Source organism: Pipistrellus hanaki (assembly GCF_964339955.1).
Source record: "Pipistrellus hanaki genome assembly, chromosome: 7".
NCBI lineage: Eukaryota > Metazoa > Chordata > Mammalia > Chiroptera > Vespertilionidae > Pipistrellus > Pipistrellus hanaki.
In genome coordinates this window covers 65,479,432-65,503,880 of record NC_140509.1, presented here as the reverse complement: position 1 = coordinate 65,503,880, position 24,449 = coordinate 65,479,432, and the positions used below count along the sequence as shown (strand labels likewise).

General features: G+C 40.5%; 1 protein-coding gene across 4 annotated transcripts; it reads left to right on the top strand.

The window, feature by feature from the left end:
* Nucleotides 1-12,553: 12,553 nt before the first annotated feature.
* Nucleotides 12,554-23,646, top strand: CCDC28A (coiled-coil domain containing 28A). Of its 4 annotated transcripts, none has more exons than XM_084890697.1 (6): nucleotides 12,554-12,676; nucleotides 14,969-15,168; nucleotides 18,187-18,350; nucleotides 18,983-19,137; nucleotides 21,900-21,922; nucleotides 23,084-23,646. In XM_084890697.1, the coding sequence occupies exons 2-6, from the start codon at nucleotides 15,011-15,013 to the stop codon at nucleotides 23,136-23,138; spliced, it is 555 nt and encodes a 184-aa protein (XP_084746823.1). In that variant the 5' UTR covers nucleotides 12,554-12,676; nucleotides 14,969-15,010; the 3' UTR covers nucleotides 23,139-23,646. The 4 variants fall into 4 exon arrangements, with proteins under 4 accessions (XP_084746823.1, XP_084746821.1, XP_084746824.1 ...); XM_084890695.1 differs by having other exon boundaries at nucleotides 12,559-12,710; XM_084890698.1 differs by having other exon boundaries at nucleotides 12,577-12,719.
* The last annotated feature ends 803 nt before the right edge of the window (nucleotides 23,647-24,449 follow it).

Sequence of the window (24,449 nt, the reverse complement as noted above, 5' to 3'; positions counted from 1 at the left end):
GGTCCTTATCTGATAATTTGTCCTTAAATAGATTCCAGGTGAATAAAAAAGAAACAACAATGTTGGAAGAAAATGTAAAACGTGTGTCAATATAATTGTGGGGTTAGAGAGAGATTTTCTCCACATTACACCAAAGATAGAAATCATACGGTTTTAATAGATTTGATTGATGAAGTGCATACCTCAAAACGTGGTCCCCACCGAAAGGGAGCCTACTTACCTCATGAGCCAACAACCCTGCCCCTTTCCCACCCATAAAACTGCTTTCTCAGCAACTATGTTGGAACCACATGGTCCTGCCCCGCTGGCTCAAACATGCCAGATCAGCACCAGAGGCCTGACCCAGGCTTACTCGATCACATTTACTTTTCAGGGAACTTGGACTTGGTTATTTCCCACCCGCCCCATACTTGTGAAGTAAAGAAAGCTAGACTGCCAGGAGCTGGGAATAGAGCAAACGTACAGAGAAAAGCAGACCAGGAGACAGTAGTTGATGGGAGGTTTGAGCTCTTGACTTCAGATACTTTTTTTTTAATATATATATTTTATTGATTTTGTACAGAGAGGAAGAGAGAGGGATAGAGAGTTAGAAACATCGATGAGAGAGAGTCATCGATCAGCTGCCTCTTGCACACCCCCTACTGGGGATATGCCGGCAACAAAGGTACATGCCCTTGACCGGAATTGAACCCGGGACCTTTCAGTCCCCAAGCCAACGCTCTATCCATTGAGCCAAACCGGTTTCGGCGACGTCAGATACTTTTGATACCAGGCTGACTGTTACCCTTGAGCCTCATGAGCTACTACCCCAGGATATGCGCTGGAAGCCTTTTGTGTACATCCCCGTCCTCCCCTCCCTCACCATGATTGCACATGGCTCCAACCCCTTTCCTCTCACTAGCATCTCACTCAGGAGTGGGCCGCACACACCTGCTTCCTGCTCAGGGCTTCTCTGTGCTGTGGTGAAGGGGAACAGAACACCACACTCCTCGTCTGACAGAGTTTGCAGGTCTCAGAAGTAACAAGCACTAGTCTCCGAACAAGGCAAGAGTTAAGTGCTTTCTAATGCAGCATCTCCACAGAACAGCATCAGAAGATCGGCAGATATGCTGTCTGCCTAAATTAAAGTACGCACCCAACAATGTCCCCTCGGATAAACAGCAGAAAATGATCGGAATTGAATTTTTAACAGAACCACCCATAGAAAAGTAAAAACATTTGATGATTAAATGATATCTATTTTATATCTTATTATACAAAATAACATTTAAAATTATATATATATATATATATATATATATTTATTTTTTTGTTAATCCTCACCCAAGGATATTTTTTCTCATTTAATTTTATTATTTATTTATTTATTTATTTATTTATTTATTTTAAATATATTTTATTGATTTTTTTAACAGAGAGGAAGGGAGAGATATAGAGAGCTAGAAACATCGATGAGAGAGAAACATCGACCAGCTGCCTCTTGCACACCCCCTACTGGGGATGTGCCCGCAACTCGGGTACATACCCTTGACCGGAATCGAACCTGGGACCTTTCAGTCCGCAGACCGTTGCTCTACCACTGAGCCAAACCGGTTTCGGCTCTCATTTAATTTTAGAGAGAGTGGAAGGCAGGGAGGGAGAAAGAGAGAGAGAGAGAGAGAGAGAGAGAGAGAGAGAGAGAGAGAGAGAGAGAGAGAGAACATCGTTGAGAGAGAAACACATTGATTGGTTGCCTCTTGCACATGCCCTGACCGTCTGGTAGAACGTGCCATCTGGATACATGCCCTTGACGGAGAATTGAACCTGTGATCCTTCGGTGCGAGGAACGACACTCCAACCGCTGAGTCACACTGGCCAGGACAATGTAGAAATGTTTTTAAGTGAGAAGGGGCTCCTTTTCCCCCAGTCATATCGCTACTTGATTTAAGTAATAATATTGCAGGTCAGGTCTTCATAGCTGCATCGCATGCACTCCTTCATTCTACTCTCACTGCTGTATAGCATAAAAGCTACATTTCACAATGTGCGGCATAGCAAGGCGAGTACTGCATATTTTGCAATATTCAGGTACTTTTGAAATAGGCTGTTTCAAAAAAAAAATCACTGATATTTTTAATAGTTCACCTCCCAATTCTTAATTTCAGTTTTTATTGTGTAAATATGTCTAATATTTATGGGGGGGGGAGAAAAGAAAGAAAGAAATTCTAACTGTACCAAAGGTCAAGAGTGAGCAGCCACTCCCACATCCCACCCTGGAGCTGCGCCAGCAGAGGCTCCCCTCCCAGAGGCCACTGCTCTGTCTCCAGGGTCCTGGCAGAGCACCCAGGCAGCAGCACACTCCCAGCTTCTCAGAAATTGCTGGTGCCATTGTTCAGGCACACGTTGTTTTGGATTCAGAAAGTGTGAGAAACCCAAGAAAGTTTTTTTTTTTTTTTTAATTGGCTTCCTTTAGCCTTAGATTCATGGGGAATGAGTGTGGTTAGAAAAGTTTAATTTAAAAAGAAATGGAATGTCGTAATTATGTGTGGCAGATGGGAGAGGAAACCAAACCACCACCACCACCACCAACGACAACAACCAATCAGAAGAAAACCAGTGACCCAAGATGCAGCCTATGGGGGTGGGAAAAACCCCTGGCACTAGAAGGAAAACCCTGAGAGAAAAAATGCAAGAGACAGCCGACCTAATAGTGAAGAGTCTGCTGGTTGGCTTGGGTTTGAATCAGCACACCACCATTCACTGATCCGGAATGAGTTGTCCTCTTGTGACTCACTTCCCTCACCTACGAAATGGGGTTAAATACCTTAAGAAGATGTCAGATGACTGTGTTGGGTAACAAAATAGACGTAAAGCTTAAGGTGGTACCGGGTATGACTGTGAATGCTCGATGTTTGCCCTGTGGACTAGAGCAGTGGTCTTCAAAGTGTGCTCTGGCCTACCGGGCTCTAAGCACCTGCCACCCCTCTCACAGCCCCCACCCCATCCCCACCAATGCTGTTTCTAAACAGGAGTCCTGCATCAAGGCATTAGTTCCCCCTTGTGCCTCTTCCCCCGACCCCCCCTCCCTGCCTCCAAATGCTCCTCCCAGATGTCTGCATGGCTCACTCCCTCACTCATGGGCTTGCACAGCGGGATCTTAGTGACCACCCATGAGCTCCCCACTTCCCCAGCTCATTCTCTGCTTTTTCTCCATAACATATCTCTCCTCTTACAGGTCCTATTTTCCTCTGTGTGTGTGTGTGTGTGTGTGTGTGTGTGTGTGTGTTTCTATCTCTTCTCCTCACCCCACATTCCCTCTTAGTAAAAGGTAAGCTCTGTGAAAGCAGGTATTTTTGTTGTTTACTGTTGTATCTCTGATACCCAAAATAGCACTGCCACTGCAGGTGCTCAGTACATTTTTTTGTCGAATCCATGAGTTAAGCACATCTTTAATTTACTATGTACTAGTATATTGCCAATCAACTTTCCCAAGTGGTACTTCTGCATCTTCCCACCTGCACTGCACGCAACTCCTGTTTCACATTCTTGACACCACTCGATATTGTCAGGCTTTTAGTTTTTTGCCAATCTGAATAGAAAATGTTATTTTATTTTAGTTTTAATTTATAGTCACATAATTACTAGGGAATTTGAACAACTTTTCATGTGTTTACTGGTCATTTTTATTTTCTCCTCAGTGAATTACATATTCATCTTTGGCCCACAGTTTAAATTATATTCCAAGTATCAATCTTTTGTCAATTATATGTGTAGAGTCTAACTTCTCCAGTCTGTAGTCTCTTTTAACTTTTCCAAAATGATCTTTGATGCATAGAAATTGGCACTACATTTCTTAAAAGCAAATTATCCTATATTAGTAATTTCTTAAAAGTACTTAGAATTTTTGCCAGGCCAATGTTGCTCAGTGGTTTGAGTGTCAACCCATGAACCAGCAGGTCACGGTTTGATTGCCTGGGTTTTGGGCTGGATCCCCAGTAGAGGGTGTGCATGAGGCAACCAATCAATGACTCTCTCTCATCACTGATGGTTCTATCTCTATCTCCCTCTTCCTTCCTCTCTCTGAAATAAATAAAAACACATTAAAATTTTTTCAAAGTACTTAGAATTTTTCTTTATATGTAGATTTTAAAATGCATTTTAGAAAAAAGTTTTCCTCTGACATCTATTTTTCACAAGTTCTATTAATCTTTTCTTTAAAAATATATTTTATTGAATTTTTACAGAGAGAAAGAGAGAGGGATAGAGAGTTAGAAACATCAATGAGAGAGAATCATCGATCAGCTGCCTCTTGCACACCCCCCACTGGGGATGTGTCCACAACCCAGGTACATGCCCTTAACCGGAACCGAACCTTTCAGTCCGCAGGCCGACGCTCTATCCACTGAGCCAAACCGGTTTCGGCTATTACTGTCTTATAGTAAATCCCAAGTGTTTCATGGTACAGATTTGGGGAGATGCTTCTCTAAGCAATAGAGAAGGACAGAGGCTCTTGAGCTACATGGAAACATGATGGGAACAGAGCACAGGGGCAGAGAATAAGACCTGTTGTCCCCTCATTGTGTTGGGTGGGAACGTCTGCCTCTGCCCTCTTAAGCTTACAGAGTTATTAAAAAAAACCTCGAGTGACTTAAACAATGGCTGAATTTATCATTCCATCAAAAGGTCTTGTTTTATCAAGACATTTAACCACGCTGACATCATCCTGCATGCTTCTCTGCCATGGAGCTAGCAGAGGCCTGGGAAGCTTCTTTCCTGAAACACAGTTCTGGGAATTCTCTCTCCTAACTTCACAGGTGCAATGTTCTGGCTGTTCTAAAAGTTTGACCATTCTGGGATTGAAGTGAGGGGATTCGGTCAGGTGTGTTTATTTTAGTTTACCTAAGTGACTAAGGATTATCAACTGATCGCCAAATGCCTACATTCTAGTGTGACAGAGGAGGCTTTGAGCCCAAACTTCCCTTCCTCAGATTGTCAAGCAAACATTCCAGAGTCCTTGTCAGGTTTCATACTTTAAAGATAGAAACAGGAAGAGGCCCCTTCTTATAACTCAATTCTGATCCCCTTCCTTCTCTCAGTTACAGTCTCAGGTGGCCGACATTGATCATTTAAGTGATCTTTACTTTTCTCCTTGTTTCCCACGACTGTTCTTTTGACTTCTATTCATCTTCACACAATTCTAAATTCTAGATTAATCGAGTTAATAGTAAGGTTTTCTAGGCATTGTTAGCTCAATGATAAATACAACATTCATAGCAATAAAAGAGTTATTAAAACATAAACTAATTTAATTTAGAGATTATTATCTTTTCAAATATCATAATTATTGAAAATGTTTTAATGAAAGGAAATATTGAATAATTAAACCAAAACAATGAAGAAAAATTACTAAGTAATCAGACCAACACAATTAATAAGACAAATTACTAAGGACATGAAAAAAAAACCAAGGCATAATTTTAAAGCATCAAATTAAATGCCTGTAGCTTTACATGTACATAAAGAAAAAAAATTTAATAATAAATTAATAAATAAACAAGAGCAGTGATTTGGCTTGTTTCACTATAGCATACTTATTTTAATGTTTTATCGCCACCTTATAAGCCCCTTTCTCTTTTATTTTATTTTATTTTATTTTATTTTATTTTATTTTATTTTTATTATTACTAGAGGCCCAGTAATTCATGCACTGCTGGGGCGGGGGAGGTGCTTTCAAAGAAGTACCTTCACCCCCTGAGTCTCATTTCCCACATCCACAAAATGGGAATGTGCCTCCCAGGGTTGTGAGGATTGAATGGAATCACAGTTAATATTTGCCAGGTGCTTACATCACGAGGTGGGTAATATCATCTCCGTTTTCACAGCTTAAGAAACAGGGGCCAAAGGTTAGAAAACTGATTAGGTAGCAGGGTCAGAACTCTGCCCCCCAAACATTAAGTCCAGAATTCTTTTCCCTCCACCCTCACTACCTCTTCTCTCTGTGGAGAAGAGAAAGGCTGGACAGAGGGTCTGAAGATAACTAATCGGGGATGGGGATTTGAGGCTTCCTTTGGCGCAAGAGAGGCTGTCACCTTGAGCAGGGGCCTTTGGAAAGTCGTCTATTGCCACCACTGGGTGGTATATGAAGCACCTTGGGTTCTAACCAATCTGAGCAAGTTAAATAGGATTAATAATATTCCTCTCACTTCTCCTTTCCTATTCATGTAGGTAATTATGGAAAGTTAAACTGTCCTCTCTTTGATTTTTCTTTTTAGGTATCAGCTCAGTTATTTCTACTCCAGAAATCTCTTTCTCATACCCCACACACATGCCCTCTTTAATCCACTGCCATCTTTCATTAATTCTTATCCAGCTACATCTGGATAAATCTTTCTCCCTCTTTCTGACATCCTTTGTTCCACTTAGAAACTCCAAAACAGTTCCGTTCTGGTCAGGAAGCACAAAAGTAGTATTCATAATACAGCTAAACTGAGGGAAAGACCAACCATCCACTTTGAACTCTTCTAGGCTCAGTGCAATACCTTGGACAGTGAGCAGCTGTCCCCTCAGAATCTTCTCAGACCGTTCACTTCCCTCTTTATTCTAAAGGAGGGTGACCGTGGGATACAGTGGTTAATGCAGCTGTGGGCTGGCTCAGAGCCCAGTTCTCCCATTTAGAAGCTGTAGAACTATGGGCAGCCATTTGACTTTTGCCCCAGTTTTCTCATCTGTCAGGTGGGATCAGAACGGAATCTACCTCCCAGGGTTATAATGAGGATTAAATGGGTTAATTCACTTAGAGTGCTGAGAACGGTTTCTGGCACAGACAGAGCAAGAGCAAAATAAACATGGGTTATTGATATGTCTTCAAACCTGAATATTCAATATTCAAAATTTTTTACTCTTTAAAAGACTACTATTAAAATAACCTTTTTAAAAATAACGATTTTTGACTACAAATACAGTGGTTCAGTCATATGATCAATTAAATACACTCTCACCAGGAAACCTAAAGATCCGATTACCATTCATAATGTTATTTCTATGAAAAGCTTACTTTGGATTCAGAAATATTTATAGCCCAGCCGGTGGCTCAGTGGCTGGGTGTAGACCTATGAACCAAGAGGTCACGGTTGGTTCCTGGTCAGGGCACATGACTGGGTTTCAGGTTGTGGGTACGTAGAAGGGAGTGTGCAGGAGGCAGCCGGTCAGTGATTCTTTCTCATCATTGATGTTTCTGTCTCTCTTTCCCTCTCCCTTCCTCTCTGAAATCAATAAAAACATATATTAAAAAATATTTACAAATGAAAAAATTTTAAAATATATTTTATTGATTTTTACAGAGAGGAAGGGAGAGGGATAGAGAGCTAGAAACATCCATGAGAAAGAAACATCAATCAGCTGCCTCCTGCACACCCCTTATTGGGGATGTGCCTGCAACCAAGGTACATGCCCTTGATTGGAATTGAACCTGGGACCCTTCAGTCTGCAGGCCGACGCTCTATCCACTGAGCCAAACCGGTTTCGGCTACAAATGAAATTTTGAAGTACATTTTATTTGAAAGATAGGGGGTGCTTATATTAAAATGCAAATGTACATAAAACTGTGATATGTAATTTACCAGAAAAATTTTTTTAAATAGGACTTACATCATGAGCAATTCGTCTATTTCCATTGGCATAGCTGGTATAGATCAGGTCCCTCTGAGAAGTGTAAATCAGAGGTGAAGGGTCTGGGATCTCCTTCCTTATTTACTAGTGCTATAACACAGTGCTTGCTTAGGAGAGCTACTTCAGGCTGCAACATTGGCTCTTGCCAGAATGGTCAGTGTCTTCAAGATGAATTACTTAGCTAAGGAACTCTGATCTGCAGGGGAAAAGTACCAATAGTGTTAAAGTTAGGCTCAGGAAGAAGAAGGTGACTCCACCAGCTGTTTCCCTTTTCTCTCTTCAGACTTGGTAAAGTTCTGTTTATTTTGGAATAAGCAACACCAAAATATTATATATACAAAAGCCTAGCATGAGCACCAAAACCCTAATGGAACAAGTCCTGCCCCATAAATGTGTCTCCAGCACAGCAATTCTTCCATTATAGACACAGCGGGTCCTCACAGCCAATTGGCCTGGAGGTGAATTCCTCCCAGTGACACCAACAACAATCAAGACTTAACTACAACAAGGCTGTACACACAGTCCACAAAGGGGTGCACCAAGAGTGTCCACATCAGGTAACTGGAAGGCTAACCCATTGAACCATATAGGACACCCAGCACACAAAGCTACCCTACCAACTCAGGGAAGCAGCGAAAATGAGGAGACAAGGAAACAGATCACAAACGAAAGAAATGGAGGAGAACAAACGACTGGACATAGAGTTCAAAACCACAGTTATAAGGTTTTTCAAGAATTTTCTGGGAAAGGCCAAAAATTTAACAAGACCCTCGACGATATGAAAAAGGACCAACTAGAAATTAAACATACACTGACTGAAATGAAAAATATTATACAGAGACTCAATAGCAGACTAGAGGAACACAAGAATCAAGTCAAAGATTTGGAATACAAAGAGGCAAAGAACACTCCTCTGGAGAAGCAAGAAGAGAAGAGAATCCAGAAAGTTGAAGATAGTATAAGGAGCCTCTGAGACAACTTCAAGCATACCAACATCAGAATTATGGGGGTGCCAGAAGAAGAGAGAGAGAGCAAGGTACTGAAAACCTATTTGAAGAAATAATGACTGAAAACTTCCCCAACTTGGTGAAAGAAATAGACTTATAGGAAGTGCACAGAACCTCAAACAAAAGGAATCCAAAGAGGACCACATCAAGACACATCATAATTAAAATGCCAAGAGCAAAAGACAAAGAGAGAATCTTACAAGCAGCAAGAGAAAAATAGTTAGTTACCTATAAGGGAGCACCCATACGATTATCAGCTAATTTCTCAACAGAAACTATGCAGGCCAGAAGGGAGAGGCAAGAAATATTCAAAGTGATGAATAGCAAGAACCTACAACCAATATTATTCTACTCAGAAAAGTTATCATTCAGAATTGAAGGCCAGATAAAGAGCTTCACAGATAAGAAAAAGCTAAAGGAGTTCATCACCACCAAACCAGTATTATATGAAATGCTAAAAGGTGTTCTTTAAAAAGAGGAAAAAGAAGAAAAAAGTAAAGATAAAAATTATGAACAACAAATACATATCTATCAACAAGTGAATCTAAAAATCAAGTGAATTAAAAATCTGAGGAACAGAATAAACTGGTGAATATAATAGAATCAAGGGCATAAAATGGGAGGGGATTGATAATTCTCAGGGGGAAAGGGGTGTCTGAGTGGGAGGTACGGGAAAAGACTGGACAAAAATCATACACCTATGGATAAGGACAGCGGGGAGGGGGGGGCGTGGTGTGGGGGAGAGGTAAGGGTAGAGGGTGGGGTGGGGACCGGGTGGAGGGGAGCAATGGGGGGGGGGGGAGAGGAAAAACAATTGTAATAATCTGAACAATAAAGATTTATTAAATTAAAAAAAGCCTAAGTGACCGAATGATTGAATGACTGGTCGATGGGTCGCTATGACCCTCACTGACCACCAGGGGTAGACTTGTAGATGGCCCCCTGGGAAGGCACATGGGCATTCCTTAACTATTGTCTGCTGAACCCAATGGCGTCAGCAAGTCATGCCCTGGGAACACGCCTTGCCAAAAGGTCAGCTTGACCATTTCAGCCCATGGTGTGGGGAAGTAGTTTTGATATCTAAATCCAGCCTAGCATCAGGAATGCTCAGGGCCTACTCAAGAATGCAAATAATCTCCTTTTGTCTTGACCTTTTGGTGAAATTTCCTGATATTTGGTATATAAAATAAACTCGCTGGATTGGCTCTGGGTCACTGTCCCTGTCTCTTCATCAGAAGAGGACTGTGGTCCCACCCGGTTCCAGCTTTTTCCTTCTATCTCTGTGTCTTGTCTCTTCCTTTTAATTCTCAATCTCCAGTCACCCTTACTCAGGAACTGGACCCACTCTCTAGCTGCACTAGACACAGAGAAATAGCTACAGACGCTCAACACAGGAGGTGCCCCCTGGTGGTCAGTGCGCTCCCATAGCCAACCTCCCATGGCTGGCCAACCTTCCACAGTCCCACCCCCAACCAGCTAGGGTCGGCTGGCAAACCTCCTGCAGTCCCTTCGCCTGGCCACCAGCCCGGATGGTCCCGATCAGAACCTCCCGTGGCCCCTTCCCCTGGCTGGCCAACACCCCATGGTCCCTCTCTCTGGCCTGCCTGCAGGCCAACCTACCTCAGCCTCTCCTCCCACCTGCTAACCTCCTTCAGCCTCTCCCTTCTGCTGGCCAATCTCCCTTGGCCCCTCCCCCTGCCAACTAACCTCCCATGGCTCCTCCCCAGCCAGCCAACCTCTTACAGCCCGGATTGGCCCTGATCTCCAGCCAGGCTGAGGGTCCCCACCCACGCACAAATTCATACACTGGGCCTCTAGTTTTTTTTAGTAAGATTGCCAGATTTAGGTTAAAGAACAAACAAACAGATACTAATTAAATTTGCTTTTCAGATAAGAAATAACTTTTTTTGGCACAAGTATGTCCCAAATATTGTATGAGACACAAACACACACACACACACACACACACACACACACACACATATATATACACACACACACACACACATACACACACACATATACACACACACATACACACACACACACACACACACATATATATATAGAGTATCCTTTGTGGGTCTGAAATTCTAATTTAACTGTTGTATTAACTCATTTACTCTAGTCATCCTATATGTTGGGAGATGGCTTACTTTTAAACATTTTACTTCTCTCTTTTGCTTTCTCTCTCACATTTTCACACTCTGAAAAAGTACATGTGTTTTGTAAGCAAAGTACACCAATTTGTATTTTCCTTTAAGCTTTGGAAATGACTAGAATTAGAGAACTACCAGTAGTTTTCATTTGGTTTAAGTTGGGGAGGAAATCCATAATATCATGTAATTATATTTTGTTTCTTATTTGGCTCTGCACAATTCAGAAATAAGCCACAGAATTGTTTTGAATTCATACTTGTTCTCAAAAGTTAAGTGGAATCTGGTCTTGAAACAATTTAACATGAGATAATACTGCCACCTAAAGATCAGAGGCAGGTATGACTAAGAATCAGCCTCATTTCTAATTCCTGAATAAAACATGTGAATTATGGTGACACTTGATCTAATTAATAATGCCATTCTGCCACTTACCATCATATGAGTCTAACTGTCCCTCACTTATTCACTTACTTAATGAACATCTTCCACATTTCTACTGTGTGCCAGACACTATGCTAGGCTTTGAAAAATTAAAGATGTTTAAAGCCTATTTCCCTTGCCCTGACCAGTTTGGCTCAGTGGATAGAGCATAGGCCTATAGACTGGGAGGGTCCCAAGTTCGATTCCAGTCAAGGGCATGTACCTTGATTGTGGGCTCATCAAAAGCCCCGTCATTCTCACTACTGTTTATAATACACAGTAACAGTGACAAGTATACAAAACCTAGATTAGCAAGATGCATATCAAATTTAAGATGGTGGCTGCCTTTCAAAAGGGAAGTAGAGTGGCACCAGGTAGAGGTGGCTCCTGCTTTATCGGTAATGTGCCACTTATTTCATAAAAAAATATAAAACAACAAAACGTAACACCCATCCATTCTGGAGAGAGGGCACATGAATGTTTACTCTGTTTTTCTTTTAAAACATTTCAGAATTTGTAAATACGGATAATTGGGGTCGTCTTTGCTCTGGTCCCCTGGCACTGACATACTCTCTAGATTCGGTTTCCATTTCCTCGCCAGCAAAGGCAGAAGTGTGTGGAGCTCTCCCAGTCTCTTCAACCAAACGGTCTACGAGTCTAAAACCTCCCCACTCCCATCTCCACGCGGAGAGGCAATGAATGAAGCATGATGCCTCCCTTCATTTAGACTGGCTCCATCCCTCTCAACCCGCAATTCGTTCTCCAGGGGCAGGATGTGCAGTGGAAGAACTGATTTATCAATCCTTCTGAGTGTTAGATCCCTCTTTTCTGAAAGAGTCAAGTTTAGAGAAAAGAGAAAACGTCTGTCTCGTGCATGAACAGCATAGCTATTATCAGTGATAGAGTCGCATTTCCGTTCCAATGGGGCTCAGCATCGCGATTGTTACTCTGCCTTCCAAATTCAAGTCGGTTCACCCCGCCAAATGCAGGCAACGCATCGGAAACAATCCCGGAATGGTTGCTATGGCGACACTCTGGCCCCGCCCCGGGCTTACCAAATAGCATGCTGGGAATTGTAGTGCGTAAAAGCGGACACTAGCCGAGGGGGCGGGGCAGCTTCCGGAAAGGGTGCCTCCACCGCTACCCTACCTTTCTCTGCTTTTGGGCCACAGAAACGCCAATGAACACCCTATGTGTTCTCCTTCCCACGCCCACAGAAGGCATAGCCGAATACAGGCCAAGTGAATCAATACGATTCTCAAGAGCGGAGACCCACGCGAGACCGGAAGAGGACAGGCTTCCGGCTGCGGCGCGGAGGCCCCGCCCCCTGACGTCACTTCCATAAACAAAGGGCGCTGTGGCGGCGCGGGGTCTGGGATGTGACCCCTGCCGAAGGTGCTGCAGCTGCGGCGGTGGCTTCAGAGGCGTCGGGGTGTTTGCCGGGTGAGGACGAGGACGCGATCCCCTCTTTCCTCGGGTATGAAGCGTAAGCAGAGGCACCCCCGCGATGTCCCCCTTTAGGCCCCTCCCACCGCCCACTCTGGCCACAGCTGGATTCCGGGCGGCGAAGGGTTGGCTGACTGGGGAGGCGAATGGGGCGAAATCGGGAGGGACTCCCAGTGGTCCCGCTGGGAGGCTGTGCGTTCCTGATCTCAAACCAGTGTGAGTAGACAACGAGCTGCTTCTAAAGGCCTTTCCTAAATGGCTCCTTGCTTCTTGGTATACAAGGAGGATTTCAGTGCTCTTGTGCCAGAGATCTTACCTTCCTTAACGGATATACTTTTCCAGCCCCTTAGAACATCTTAGTGTAGACCACTATTGGTCTATTTGCATTGCTTTGGTTCCTAAATTGTTCTTCTTTTCCTGGTATCACCAAATATGTAGTAGCACTGAATTCAAAGGCCAATGTGTTTATATGTATCATAATTTTATACAGATCTTGCCACTTTGGAGAACTTATATCCCTTTGCCTCTATTCAGTTGTGTGTATGTGTGTGTGTGTGTGTGTTTTGATTTCAGAGAGAGGAAGTGAGATGGGGAGAGAGGAACATCAGTGATGAGAGAATCACTCACGGGTTGCCTCCTGCACGCCCCCTGCTGGGGATCGAGCCTGCAGCCCTGAGCTCTGCTCCTGGATCAGTGCTCAACCACTGACCCCCACCAGCTGAGCACTATTCAGTTTTTTTGTTTTTTGTTTTTCATTTCATTTGTGTTGCATGTGAAACAGCCCCAAAATGGCTGTTCCGTTACTAAAAATGTTTCCTTCAAGGGAAAATTGTTAGCCGCGATTTCAGGGAATTTTCACTTAGTATCTGCGATTAGACACTGGGCATTGGAGCCTTTCCTTTAAAACCTCTCCTATGGAGGTGTCACAGTTCCAGATATGATTGTCAGCCTGAGCCATCTGAGCTCAGTGGTTTAAATTCCAGTGCGAGGCGCACCAATTTCAGACAGTGGCAAAATACCTGTTTTTGTTATAATGCTGAATTAATTATTTAAGAGTGACATCAGTAGACCTGAATCTTTCTGAACAGTCATAGCATGATTAAATCCAACTCAACATACAAAAAAAGGCCTAATTCTCCTAAGGCACTTTAGGATCTGGTGAGGTAAATAACCATGTAAATTTCTCATGACACGAAGCGATATAATTGAGAATAACTTAATATTATGCATAAATACAAAGGAAATGTAGGGGGTATTTTTAGATGGATGACTTAGGAAAATAAAGCTGGTTAATATGGAAAGTATTGAATAAACACAAGACCTTAAATTTGTACTCTATGGAAGGGCCAGCTGTAACTTCATAGTGTAACAATTTTGATATTAGCAAAATTAAACATATATAGTAAAGTTCCATGTTTCTGTGGAAATAGGTAGAGAAAGTATATTAAAAATAGTTACAGAATAAGTATAATTGTACATCACTTCACTTGATCAAGGAACTAGAATCAATATTATCCCTAGGCAGACACTCACTGAGTTTTTGCTTGGTAGTTGAAATTAGGTTTCTAGTTACTAGTTAAAATTCAGATACCCCTGTCAAGTACACATCTGTTTGAATCTAATTGGTTCTTCTAAGAATATATATATTTTTATTGATTTTAGAGAGGAAGGGAGAGGGAGAGAGAGATAGAAACATCAATGATGAGAATCATTAATCAGCTGTCACCTGCTCTCCCTCTACTGGGGATGGAGCCCAAAACCTGGGCATATTCCTTTGACAAGAATCGAATCTGAAACCCTTTAATCTGCAGGCTGATGCTCTCTCTATCCACCGAGCAAAACCAGCTAGGGCTAAGAATATATTTTTGAAGGGACATCTAAAGGCCACTTGAAGCTTGAGTCAGGCTGGGAATATCAAGTGGCTGTTTTGTTTATTTTTTTATGTATTGTTCCCCTTCAGTAATGTAGGTTTTTGCAGGGCAGGGGCTTTGCCTTGTTCACTGCCATCTCCTCAATGCCCAGAGTAGTGTTAGGAAATTGGGAGAGAGTTCATATTTATGGGATGAGTGAATAAAGAAAGTGGTGAAACTTTTTTTTGTCACTTTGGCTTAGGGCTTCTGTGTAAAAATCTGGTAGATTAAATTTAAGGCACCCTGTTGTAACTTTTTTTTTTTTTTTTTTTAACAATCTCTGAATTTCTTGATTGGCTTTAGCCTATGAAGTGGTTGTCGAACCTTTTTCATTTTGGCATATGACAGCATACATGTGTAATTTTGCCTATTTCCTTAGATCATAAGAAGCTGGCCTTGGTGTAATAAGGAACTTACAACAATGGAGGAGCGGAAAGTGAAGAGGAGAAGTCCTAAGTCATTTAGTGCTCACTCTACTCAGGTTGTTAATGCCAAAAAAAATGCCATTCCAGTTAGTAAAAGCACAGGGTTTTCAAATCCTGCATCACAGTCAACTTCACAGCGACCAAAGTTAAAAAGGTGACTATTTTTTCTTTCATATTATCACAACAAAATGCTATTGAAGTAAATACTAAATCCTATAATTCTTATAATATTTTTTCTCTTGACTTTTAAAAACAATTGAAGCATATATTATATGTGTTTTTGAAAAAATTATGAAGTTTAAAGTGCATGTATATAGTTTAGAAAGTGCAAAATGAATGATGGGTTTGAAGGTCCTTACTTTGTCTCAGGTCCTTACTTTGTCCGGTCAAGGGCATGTATCTTGATTGCGGGCACACCCCCAGAGGGGGTTTGTGCAAGAGGCAGCTGGTCGATGTTTCTCTCTCATCGACTTTTCTAACTCTCTGTCCCTCTCAATTCCTCTCTGTGTAAAATCAATAAAATATATTAAAAAAACAAATAAAGCTACTGAAGGGATTGAATTAAATAAATTTATATGATCTGATTTTAGTTTTTAAAAAATAAATTTCCAGTTGAAAGAAAATGTAAGCATTTGACATACTAAAACCTTATAGTTAAAAATAGTTTATCTCGGATTTTTTTAAAAATATGTTTTTATTGAATTTAGGGAGGAAAGGAGAGGGAGAGAAACATCAATGATGAGAGAAAATCATTGATTGGCTGCCTCCTGCACGCCCCCCCCACTGGGGATTGAACCCAAAACCCAGCATGCACCCTGATTGGAATCGAATCCGGGACCCTTCAGTCTGCAGTCCGGTGCTCCATCCACTGAGCCAAACCAGCTAAGGCTATCTCAGATTTTAGTGTGAACATGGGTCTCTTGGGAATCTTTTTAAAATGCAGATTCCAAATCAGTCTGGGGTAGGGCCCCAGATAAGCATTTCTAATAAGCTCACAGGTGAAGTTGATGCCATGGGTCTTAGCACTTTGCGTAGCAAGGTCCTAAGTAATGGATTAAACATGTATGTAAGACACATGTATGTCTAACATGCATGTAAGACACAGATCTTGCTTTGTGAAGAGCTGTTACTAACCTACTGTCTGCAGCTTATTTGTTCTAACTTGATTTCTTGTAAAGAGTATTAGTTTCTTTCTTGCTACCCCCTCTGCCACACCCACCATCTTCATCTTATCCTTATTGTGGTGAGTACAGTTGTAGAAAAGATGTCTTCATGCAGCATTACAAAGAAACTAATTGAGTGCTGAATATGTGTGTGTGTCAGGATTGTAGTATGTATTGGGTTTCACAGATAATATACAACCCCGTCTTCCTTTTTTGACTGGTGAACTCCTACTTATTCTTTATGGCTTCACTCACATGTCACCGTTAGGAAGTTTTCCCTGGCTGTGCCTTGGCTGAGTGAACTGCTCTGTCTCTGTTCCCGTATCACGGGGTGCATAGCACCATTACTCTAGTGTAGGAGAGCCTGGTATGCACTAGATACATGCAGTCTAGGAGTTTTAAAAAGGCCTTCCTGAGGAAGTGGCATTTGAACTGAGATAAAGATAGGAGTGAGGAGAAGGATGCTGTTGCAGACAGAGTTAGCATGTAGTTAGGTAAAAGAATAGAATTATAGGAAGCAAACAAGATTCGAATGTCTAGCAGGGGTCTTCAAACTTTTTAAAGTGGGGGCCAGATCATGGTCCCTCAGAGAGCTGGAGGGCCGGACTATATGAACTACTAATTCCTACTGTAACACCTCGGCTGCGCTCACTGCCCAAAAAACCTGGCGGGCAGGATCAGACTCCTCTGCGGGCTGCATGTGGCCCGAGGGCCGTAGTTTGAAGACCCCTGAAGCATACATAGACAAGAGAGGATAGGGTTTCTTAAGGATATTGGGCTTTATCCAGCAGGCGGTGCAAAGCTACTGAAGGGGTTGACTTAATATGATCTGATTTTACTTTTAAAAAAATTGACTTGGCCAAAACCTGTTTGGCTCAGTGGATGGAGTGTCGGCCTGTGGACTGAAGGGTCCCAGGTTCGATTCCGGTTAAAGGCGTGTACCTTGATTGTGGGCGTGTACCTTGGTTGCGGGCACATCCCCAGTTTCTCTCTCATCGATGTTTCTAACTCTCTCTCTAACTCTCCCTTCTTCTCTGTAAAAAAATCAATAAAATATATATTTTAAAAATTGACTTGGCTGGTCTATGGGGAGACTTCATAAGGGGCTCAGAGACAACACATAGAGACAGGAAGACCAGTTAGGAAGTGTTAGAGGGTTCGCTCAAGAGACAGGGTAGTCTCAGTGGAGAGAGAAGTAGGAAGATTAGAGAAGTATCGGTGGTTATGATCAATAGGACTTCATGACTGCATATGGGGGCCTTAGGAAGTTGGAGTCGAGGTTAATAACAGGCTTTAGCACTCCATCATATAGTGATTTGTAATTTATGTGACTTCCTTTCTCCTTAGACTGGGCACTCTTCCATGCAAGGACTGATGCAGTATGCATCTTTATATATCCAGTATCTGGCATAGTGTCAGCTACGGAGTAGGGACTCCATAACCACTTGTTGAACAACGGATAGTTCAAGAAACAAATAGGGTAAAGTTTAAAAGGGAAAGGTGTATGTTTTACTGAGAAATAAAATATGAAACATGGCCTTGGCTGGTTTGGCTCAATTGATTGGAGCGTCATGCACACCAAAAAGTTGTGGGTTTGATCCATGGTCGTGGTGTGTAGGGGAGGCAACCAACCTATGTGTCTCTCTCATATTGATGTTCCTGTCTCTCCTTCTCTCTCTAAAAACAAATCTATTAAAAATATATGAAACATAAGATAGTAAAAACACGAATTTTTAGTCTTTTGTAGTCCAAAGAATAAGCATATTATATAAATGTACTAACCAAACTTTTTATATACCTTAGTATTTATGTTTTATACATTTATTTGAGATTTTTCACAACTTGTTCTTTTAATTTCTAGCTTGGCTTTATTTAATACTGAATTTGTTCTGATTTCTTGTTTTTAAGGGAAATTTTAATTCAGAAATTTTGCTTAACTGAGAACCATCTGAAAATACAATATAAAGACAGGTATACACAACCAGTTTTTATTTGTATCTTATTTGCAGAGTGATGAAAGAAAAGACAAAACCTCAGGGCGGAGAGGGAAAAGGTGCTCAGTCAACCCCGATTCAGCATTCCTTTCTCACCGATGTCTCAGACGTGCAGGAGATGGAGAAGGGGCTTCTCAGCCTTTTGAATGACTTCCACTCTGGGAAACTTCAAGCATTTGGTAAGCGATGGATGTTTGTACTTAGCACTTTTCAACTGGCTTACATCCTATTTTCTGTATGTATTTTGTTATTCCTTTTAAAAGTGTCATTTTCTTTTGCTTTTTTAAAAAAAAGAGTCCAGAAGCATAAAATGCAGTCATTTGAGATTTCATTTATCAATTAAGTTATACTACTGTGTATATAATTGAAAATATTGCATTGTGTGCTTCATAACGTTCTACATGCTTCGTGAATATTTTCATATTTTTTTAAAGGAGGAATAACTATTTGGTTGACAAGGGATTTGTGGTTGAAGTATTTATATGACTCTTAATTTCATCGAGATTATTATAAAATGTTCAAATACTTGATTCAAATGAGAGTTGTCAAATTGGAGATAATTATACCTGAGGAATAGTTGTTGTTGTTGTTTTTTTTTTTAAATCTTTCCTATCTGATTTGTTTAGTGCTCATTTCTTAGGTCGTCATTGTTTTTCGATCAGAAATTTGACTTTCTGTATCCAGAAAATATTCGATCATTAACAGAGCAATTTACAAAAGACAATGATAATCAATTTCTTTTGCAGCACCTAGAGTTTAAGAGTATTTTCTCTATCTTAATCTTTATTAATGTTTTGGAATGTTCCCCCAGGAAATGAATGTTCCATTGAACAGATGGAGCATGTTCGGGGAATGCAGGAGAAATTAGCTCGCTTGAATTTGGAGCTGTATGGGGAGTTAGAGGAACTTCCTGAGGATAAGAGGAAGACAGCTAGTGATTCTAATCTGGATAGGCTTCTTTCTGATGTGAGTATAGTTCTTTCTCTTTATTCTTTTTTTTAAAGATTTTTATTGATTTCAGAGAGGAAGGGAAAGGGAAAGAGATAGAAGACTCAATGATGAGAGAGGATCATTGATTGGCTGCCTCCTATATGCCCTGGGGATCAAGTCTGCAACCCAGGCCTGTGCCCCATCGGAGAATTGAACCGTGACCTCCGGGTTCATAGGTCAACACTTAACCTTTAAGCCACACCTGCTGGGCTCTCTTTATTCTTAAATATTTTATTGAGATAAAATTTACTGTTTTAACTAGTATTGTAAAGTATACTGCAGACATCACCACCAATTTTAGAACGTCTTCATCATTCCAAAAAGAAACCGTATAAATCTCAGTTCTCCCCTTCCCCTCCCCCTAGCAACCATGAATCTACTTTCTGTCCCTATGAATTTACCTATTCTGGACATCTATCTATAATAATAAAAGCGTAATATGCTAATTAGACTGGATGTCCTTCCGGACGAAGCCAGGGCTGCGAGGGAAGCCTGGGTCCTGGGTGCCTGCCAGTGGTCAGAGGGAAGCCCGGGTCCCAGGTGCCAGAGGGAAACCGGTGTCAGCAGCCAGGGGAAGGAAGGCCTACTCTTGCATGAATTTTGTGCATCAGGCCTCTAGTATATATGTAAAAGCCTAAGCGACTGTTACAACCAAATGACCGGAATGACTGGTTGACTAGTCATTGTGATGCGCACTGACCACCAGGGGGCAGACACACAACGTAGGAGCTTCCTTCTGGTGGTCAGTGCACTCCCACAGCCAACCTACCAAGGCCAGTCAACCTGCCCTGGTCCCTCCCCCCTTGGCCAGCAAACCTCCGGTGATTCCTCTCTTTGTCCGTTCCCCTGTCCGGCAGGCCTCGGATTAGTGGCGGGTAGGCCCCCAGACCCTGGCCAGCAGCCAGCAGGCCCCAGCCGGCCTGACCCCGATTGGGACTGGGCGAGATGGCCCCAATGGGCCCTGATCACCGGCCAGGCCTAGGGACTCTACCGTGCATGAATTTTGTGTACCAGGCCTCTAGTTGCATATAAGTTGAATCATGCAACATGTGGTTTTTTGTTGGTATTCTTTCACTTAGTGTAATTTTTTCAGGTTTCATCCATGCTATACTTTACTCTTTTTTTAAAGAAACATAATCCAAAGAAATTATGCATATATTCTGAGAATGCTGGATAATCTTCAAGCAAAATATTACCTTCTATACATATATGATAATATCTTAAGATGCAGAAGGTAGTATGTCAAAAAATCCTAATATGATTAATACATATTGCCTTATTTATTCAGGGTAGTTACTTATTTTTAAATATAGAACTATGTTTGGTAACTATGGTAATTTAACACATTTCCATGTGTACTATCTTGCTAGAGTTGCCATAACAAAGTACTGGGTGGCCTAAACCACAGAAATATATTTCCTCATAGTTCTGGAGGCTAAGAATTGAAGATAAGGTACTGGCAGGGTGGTTTCTTCTGAGGCCTCTTTCCTTGGCTTGTAGATGGCCATCTTCAAGTTCTCCCTCTGGGCATGGGTACCTGTGTCCAAATTTCCTCTTCTTGTCATATCGGATTAGGGCCCAACTCATTTTAACTGAATTACCTCTTTAAAGACCCTGTCTCCAAATACTGTCACATTCTAAGGTATTTGGGGATAGGACTCAAAAATGAATTTTGGGAGGACGTAAGTCAGCCCCATAACACCATCTATGATTCTTACACTGAGAAGTGTGAACTAAATTTGCCTCTTTAAATCTTTTTTTGAACAAAAATAGATAAAAATTGATTTCAATGTACTTCAGTTTAAAAATAGTTTCCTAGTCACCAGTGACATTTTATTGTTTTTTTCTATCTTTTGAGTAGGTCAAAGTGAGGGAAATTATATGCCCATACTTTAAAAATTTCATCCTTATACTTTTATTTCAAGTCTACTGTTTGTTTTTTTAATATACTTTATTGATTTTTTACAGAGAGGGATAGAGAATTAGAAACATTGCTGAGAGAGAAACATCAATCATTTGCCTCCTACACACCCTCTACTGGGTATGTGCCCGTAACCAAGGTACATGCCCTTGACCGGAATTGAACCTGGGAACCTTGAGTCCATAGGCCGACACTCTATCCACTGAGCCAAACTAGTTAGAGCTCAAGTCTACTGTTTTCAGTGTTGCATCTATTTCCTTTTACAAATATAAGCTTAATTTGTAATACATTTAAGAGAGTGACTGTGGTGTGCTGAAAATAACACCAAATTTGAAACCAGAAAGCCTTTGCTTAGTCCAGGATCTGCATTTATAACTCTGAGCAGTTTAACATTTCTGTAAGTCAGATTTTTCCCTGTGGGGATGATTAATTCTACCTAATACTGAAAACTGAATGTCATGTGAAATATTTTTGTAATCCATAAAGGTTTTAAAGATTTTGATTATTAAAATGGCAACTTTTGTCTTTTAAAAACTATTATTAGAAAAGACTATAATTGTGCATGATTTTAAGCATACTTAGGAATCTCCAGTTGTATCATCTGATTTAATTCCCTCCACATATTCTTATTTAACAAATGCTAAAGCTACTTCATATTTATTTTGCATAAGTAAATTTCCCAGTCTGGAAATTTTAGTATTTTGCTTTTTCATTTAAAGAAAGCTTACATGAAAAATAATTTATTTTAAAATTATAGCTATAATATTTATTATGTTTATATTATAAAAGTTAAAATATGTGTTTCTTTATGTTACAGTTAGAAGAATTGAATTCTTCCATGTATCCTTTGTCTGATATCAACAGTGAAAAATCGACAAATTGTAATTTCTGATGAATAATCCCAATCATGTATTAGAAAGATGTGATTTTTAGATCTATTGAACAAAGGCACCTATTATTATTTAGTAGGGCCATCTCTCTTCCCTTTAGTTTCCAAATGGAATTTTCTAGTTGTTTTGTTTTTGGTTTGTTCTGCTTTACTTTGTTTTGTTTTGTGTTTTTAAAACAAAATAAAAATACTTTTTCATCAGGAGAATTGAGGATTAGGCTAGTTGTCATATAAATTATTTTGAATCTTATATTCTAAATGGCAGTTGGATATCCCAATATACTATGCTTAATTTAATATTATTACATAGAATATTATAAATGCATAAAATTGAGAATTAGACATTTAAGTGATACATAGCTTGTAAAGTGACATTTTTAAATTAAGTTTACAATGTGTATTATAAGATTTACTTAAAGGAAAGCACCAAGGTACATGTAAAATATTCATGTTTTGACATTTTAATTTAGAGCAACTATTTGAGGAACTTAAAAATTTTTTTTTACATAGTGATAGGTATAATGTGAGGCCCATAAGAACAGTAAGAAATAATTCTACCTTCAAAATAATTTCATTTGGGAAGACATCCCCTTTGAACCAAAAATGAAATATTGGAAAAGGATACTGTAGAGTCAAGAGATTTAATTTTTGAAATTTGCTTCCACATTTTGATAATGTAACCTTGGTCAAATTGTATAACATCTCAGTGTCCTCTGTAATATGAGGTGATTACTACACATAATAATGTGTATGAAATTTTCCAAACCACATTATGTATGTAAAATGTATAAATATATATATTTACATATGTATGTAAATTACTGTTAGTACTGTAACATACTGTTACTAATCCTGAACTTTAGTTTTGAGTCAGTGATTATTTTTTAAGTCTTCAAATTCTAGGAATAGTATAATTACTTCACTGCATTTAAAAATTGTCTTATCACTTCTAAGTTTCTCAAAAGCAACATAGGCACTTTCCCTTTAGACATATTTCTTTTCTTTTCTTTTTTTTTTTTTTAATGCCTCTGTTTCTTAGCTCCTGCGTGTAATTTCCAGAAATTTAAAAGAATTACTTATTGTAGAATGAAAATCTTAACTCGTGAATTCAGACAAAAACTGCATTTGACAGAAGCACAAGATGTTCCAAATACTTCTACCAGCTAAAATGAAATGCAGTTGCTTCCTTGTGGTTTGAAGAAAAGCAGCTTTCTTTACTTTTCCAGCTGAATCCAGTAGCAGAAGAATCCTCCACATTAAGGAATTAAAAGTAATTAAAGTGCAACTGTCATGATTTCCTCGTAACTGCTTGTGGTAAATTTGACTTGCTGTAATTCACCATAACTGGAGGCTAGGCCTTGTGGAAGGCTTAATCAGGAAACGATACACAGGTTGTGCTGCTATGCTTATTGTTGTTGCCTTCTGGGTTATACTTGAAATGCATTGTGCTAAATGTTGTTGCTAGGGCTGAGGGCTTCTCCTTCCTGAGCTCACCAGACTTACTCCCCTGGTGATCCGAGTTGATGATGCGCAGGCTTTTTGTGGCAGTCCCGCTTCCGTTTACGTCAGACAATCGTACACACACCGGTGTGTTTGCCAATGGCCAGTGGTAACAAAATGTGAAATGAGTATTTGTGAAATTTGCTATTTTTAATAAAGTGATTATTTTAAATTTGTCTCTGTGGTCTGTTTGGAAGAAACCCGTAGTTTTCAGTCGGGGAATTATAAGAGTTCAATTCTCAAAAGCAAACTGTTCTCATAAAATTGGAGGTTCTGTAACTTCCTTGCAAATTTCGCACCTTGTGCCCATTGAAATGTGGATGTGAGCTGTAAAATCAGACCTTCATCTGAATCCCCATTCTGCTCCTTAGCTTTGTGCTCGTGTACATTTACTCGGTTTATCTAAGTTTCATGTTTGTTTTTATCCAGAAAAAGAGGTTAATAACCAACTCCTAGAGGTTGTTATGAGGAAGTAAAAAAGTGTGCACTAAGATGCTGAGCACAGTAGCTGACACAGTAGCTGACATTGGCCTCATGACCAATTGGCCTCATTTTATAAACAATTTGATTGAAATAACCCATAACCATATACCATAAAATTTACCATTTGGGGGTATATAATTCAGTGGTTTTAGTATATTAAGAGGGTTGTGCACCCACCACCATAATCTGATTCATCACCCCAAAAAGAAGCCCATTAGCAGCCACACCCTGGTCTCCAAACCCCCAGCACTTGGTAACCAGTAATCTACTTCCTGTCTGAATTTGCCTGGTCAGGACATCCTCAACAAAGGGAGTCATTTCTCTTAGTGTAATGTTTTTAGAGTTCATTCATGTGGCAGCATGTATCAGTACTTCATCTCCTTTCACAGCTAAATCATATTCCATCATACAGATAAGTCACATTTTGTTTATCGATTCATACAGCTCAGTTGCCTTCACCGTAGACAAGAGACCTCCACGACTCTGCCTCCTTAT

Excerpts from the sequence above, each read along its gene's own strand:
- CCDC28A (XM_084890697.1), top strand. The coding sequence starts at position 15,011 with ATGGAGGAGCGGAAAGTGAAGAGGAGAAGTCCTAAGTCATTTAGTGCT. Across the intron at positions 15,169-18,186 it reads CAGCGACCAAAGTTAAAAAG|AGTGATGAAAGAAAAGACAA; the intron begins GTGACTATTTTT and ends TCTTATTTGCAG. Across the intron at positions 19,138-21,899 it reads TGGATAGGCTTCTTTCTGAT|TTAGAAGAATTGAATTCTTC; the intron begins GTGAGTATAGTT and ends TTTATGTTACAG.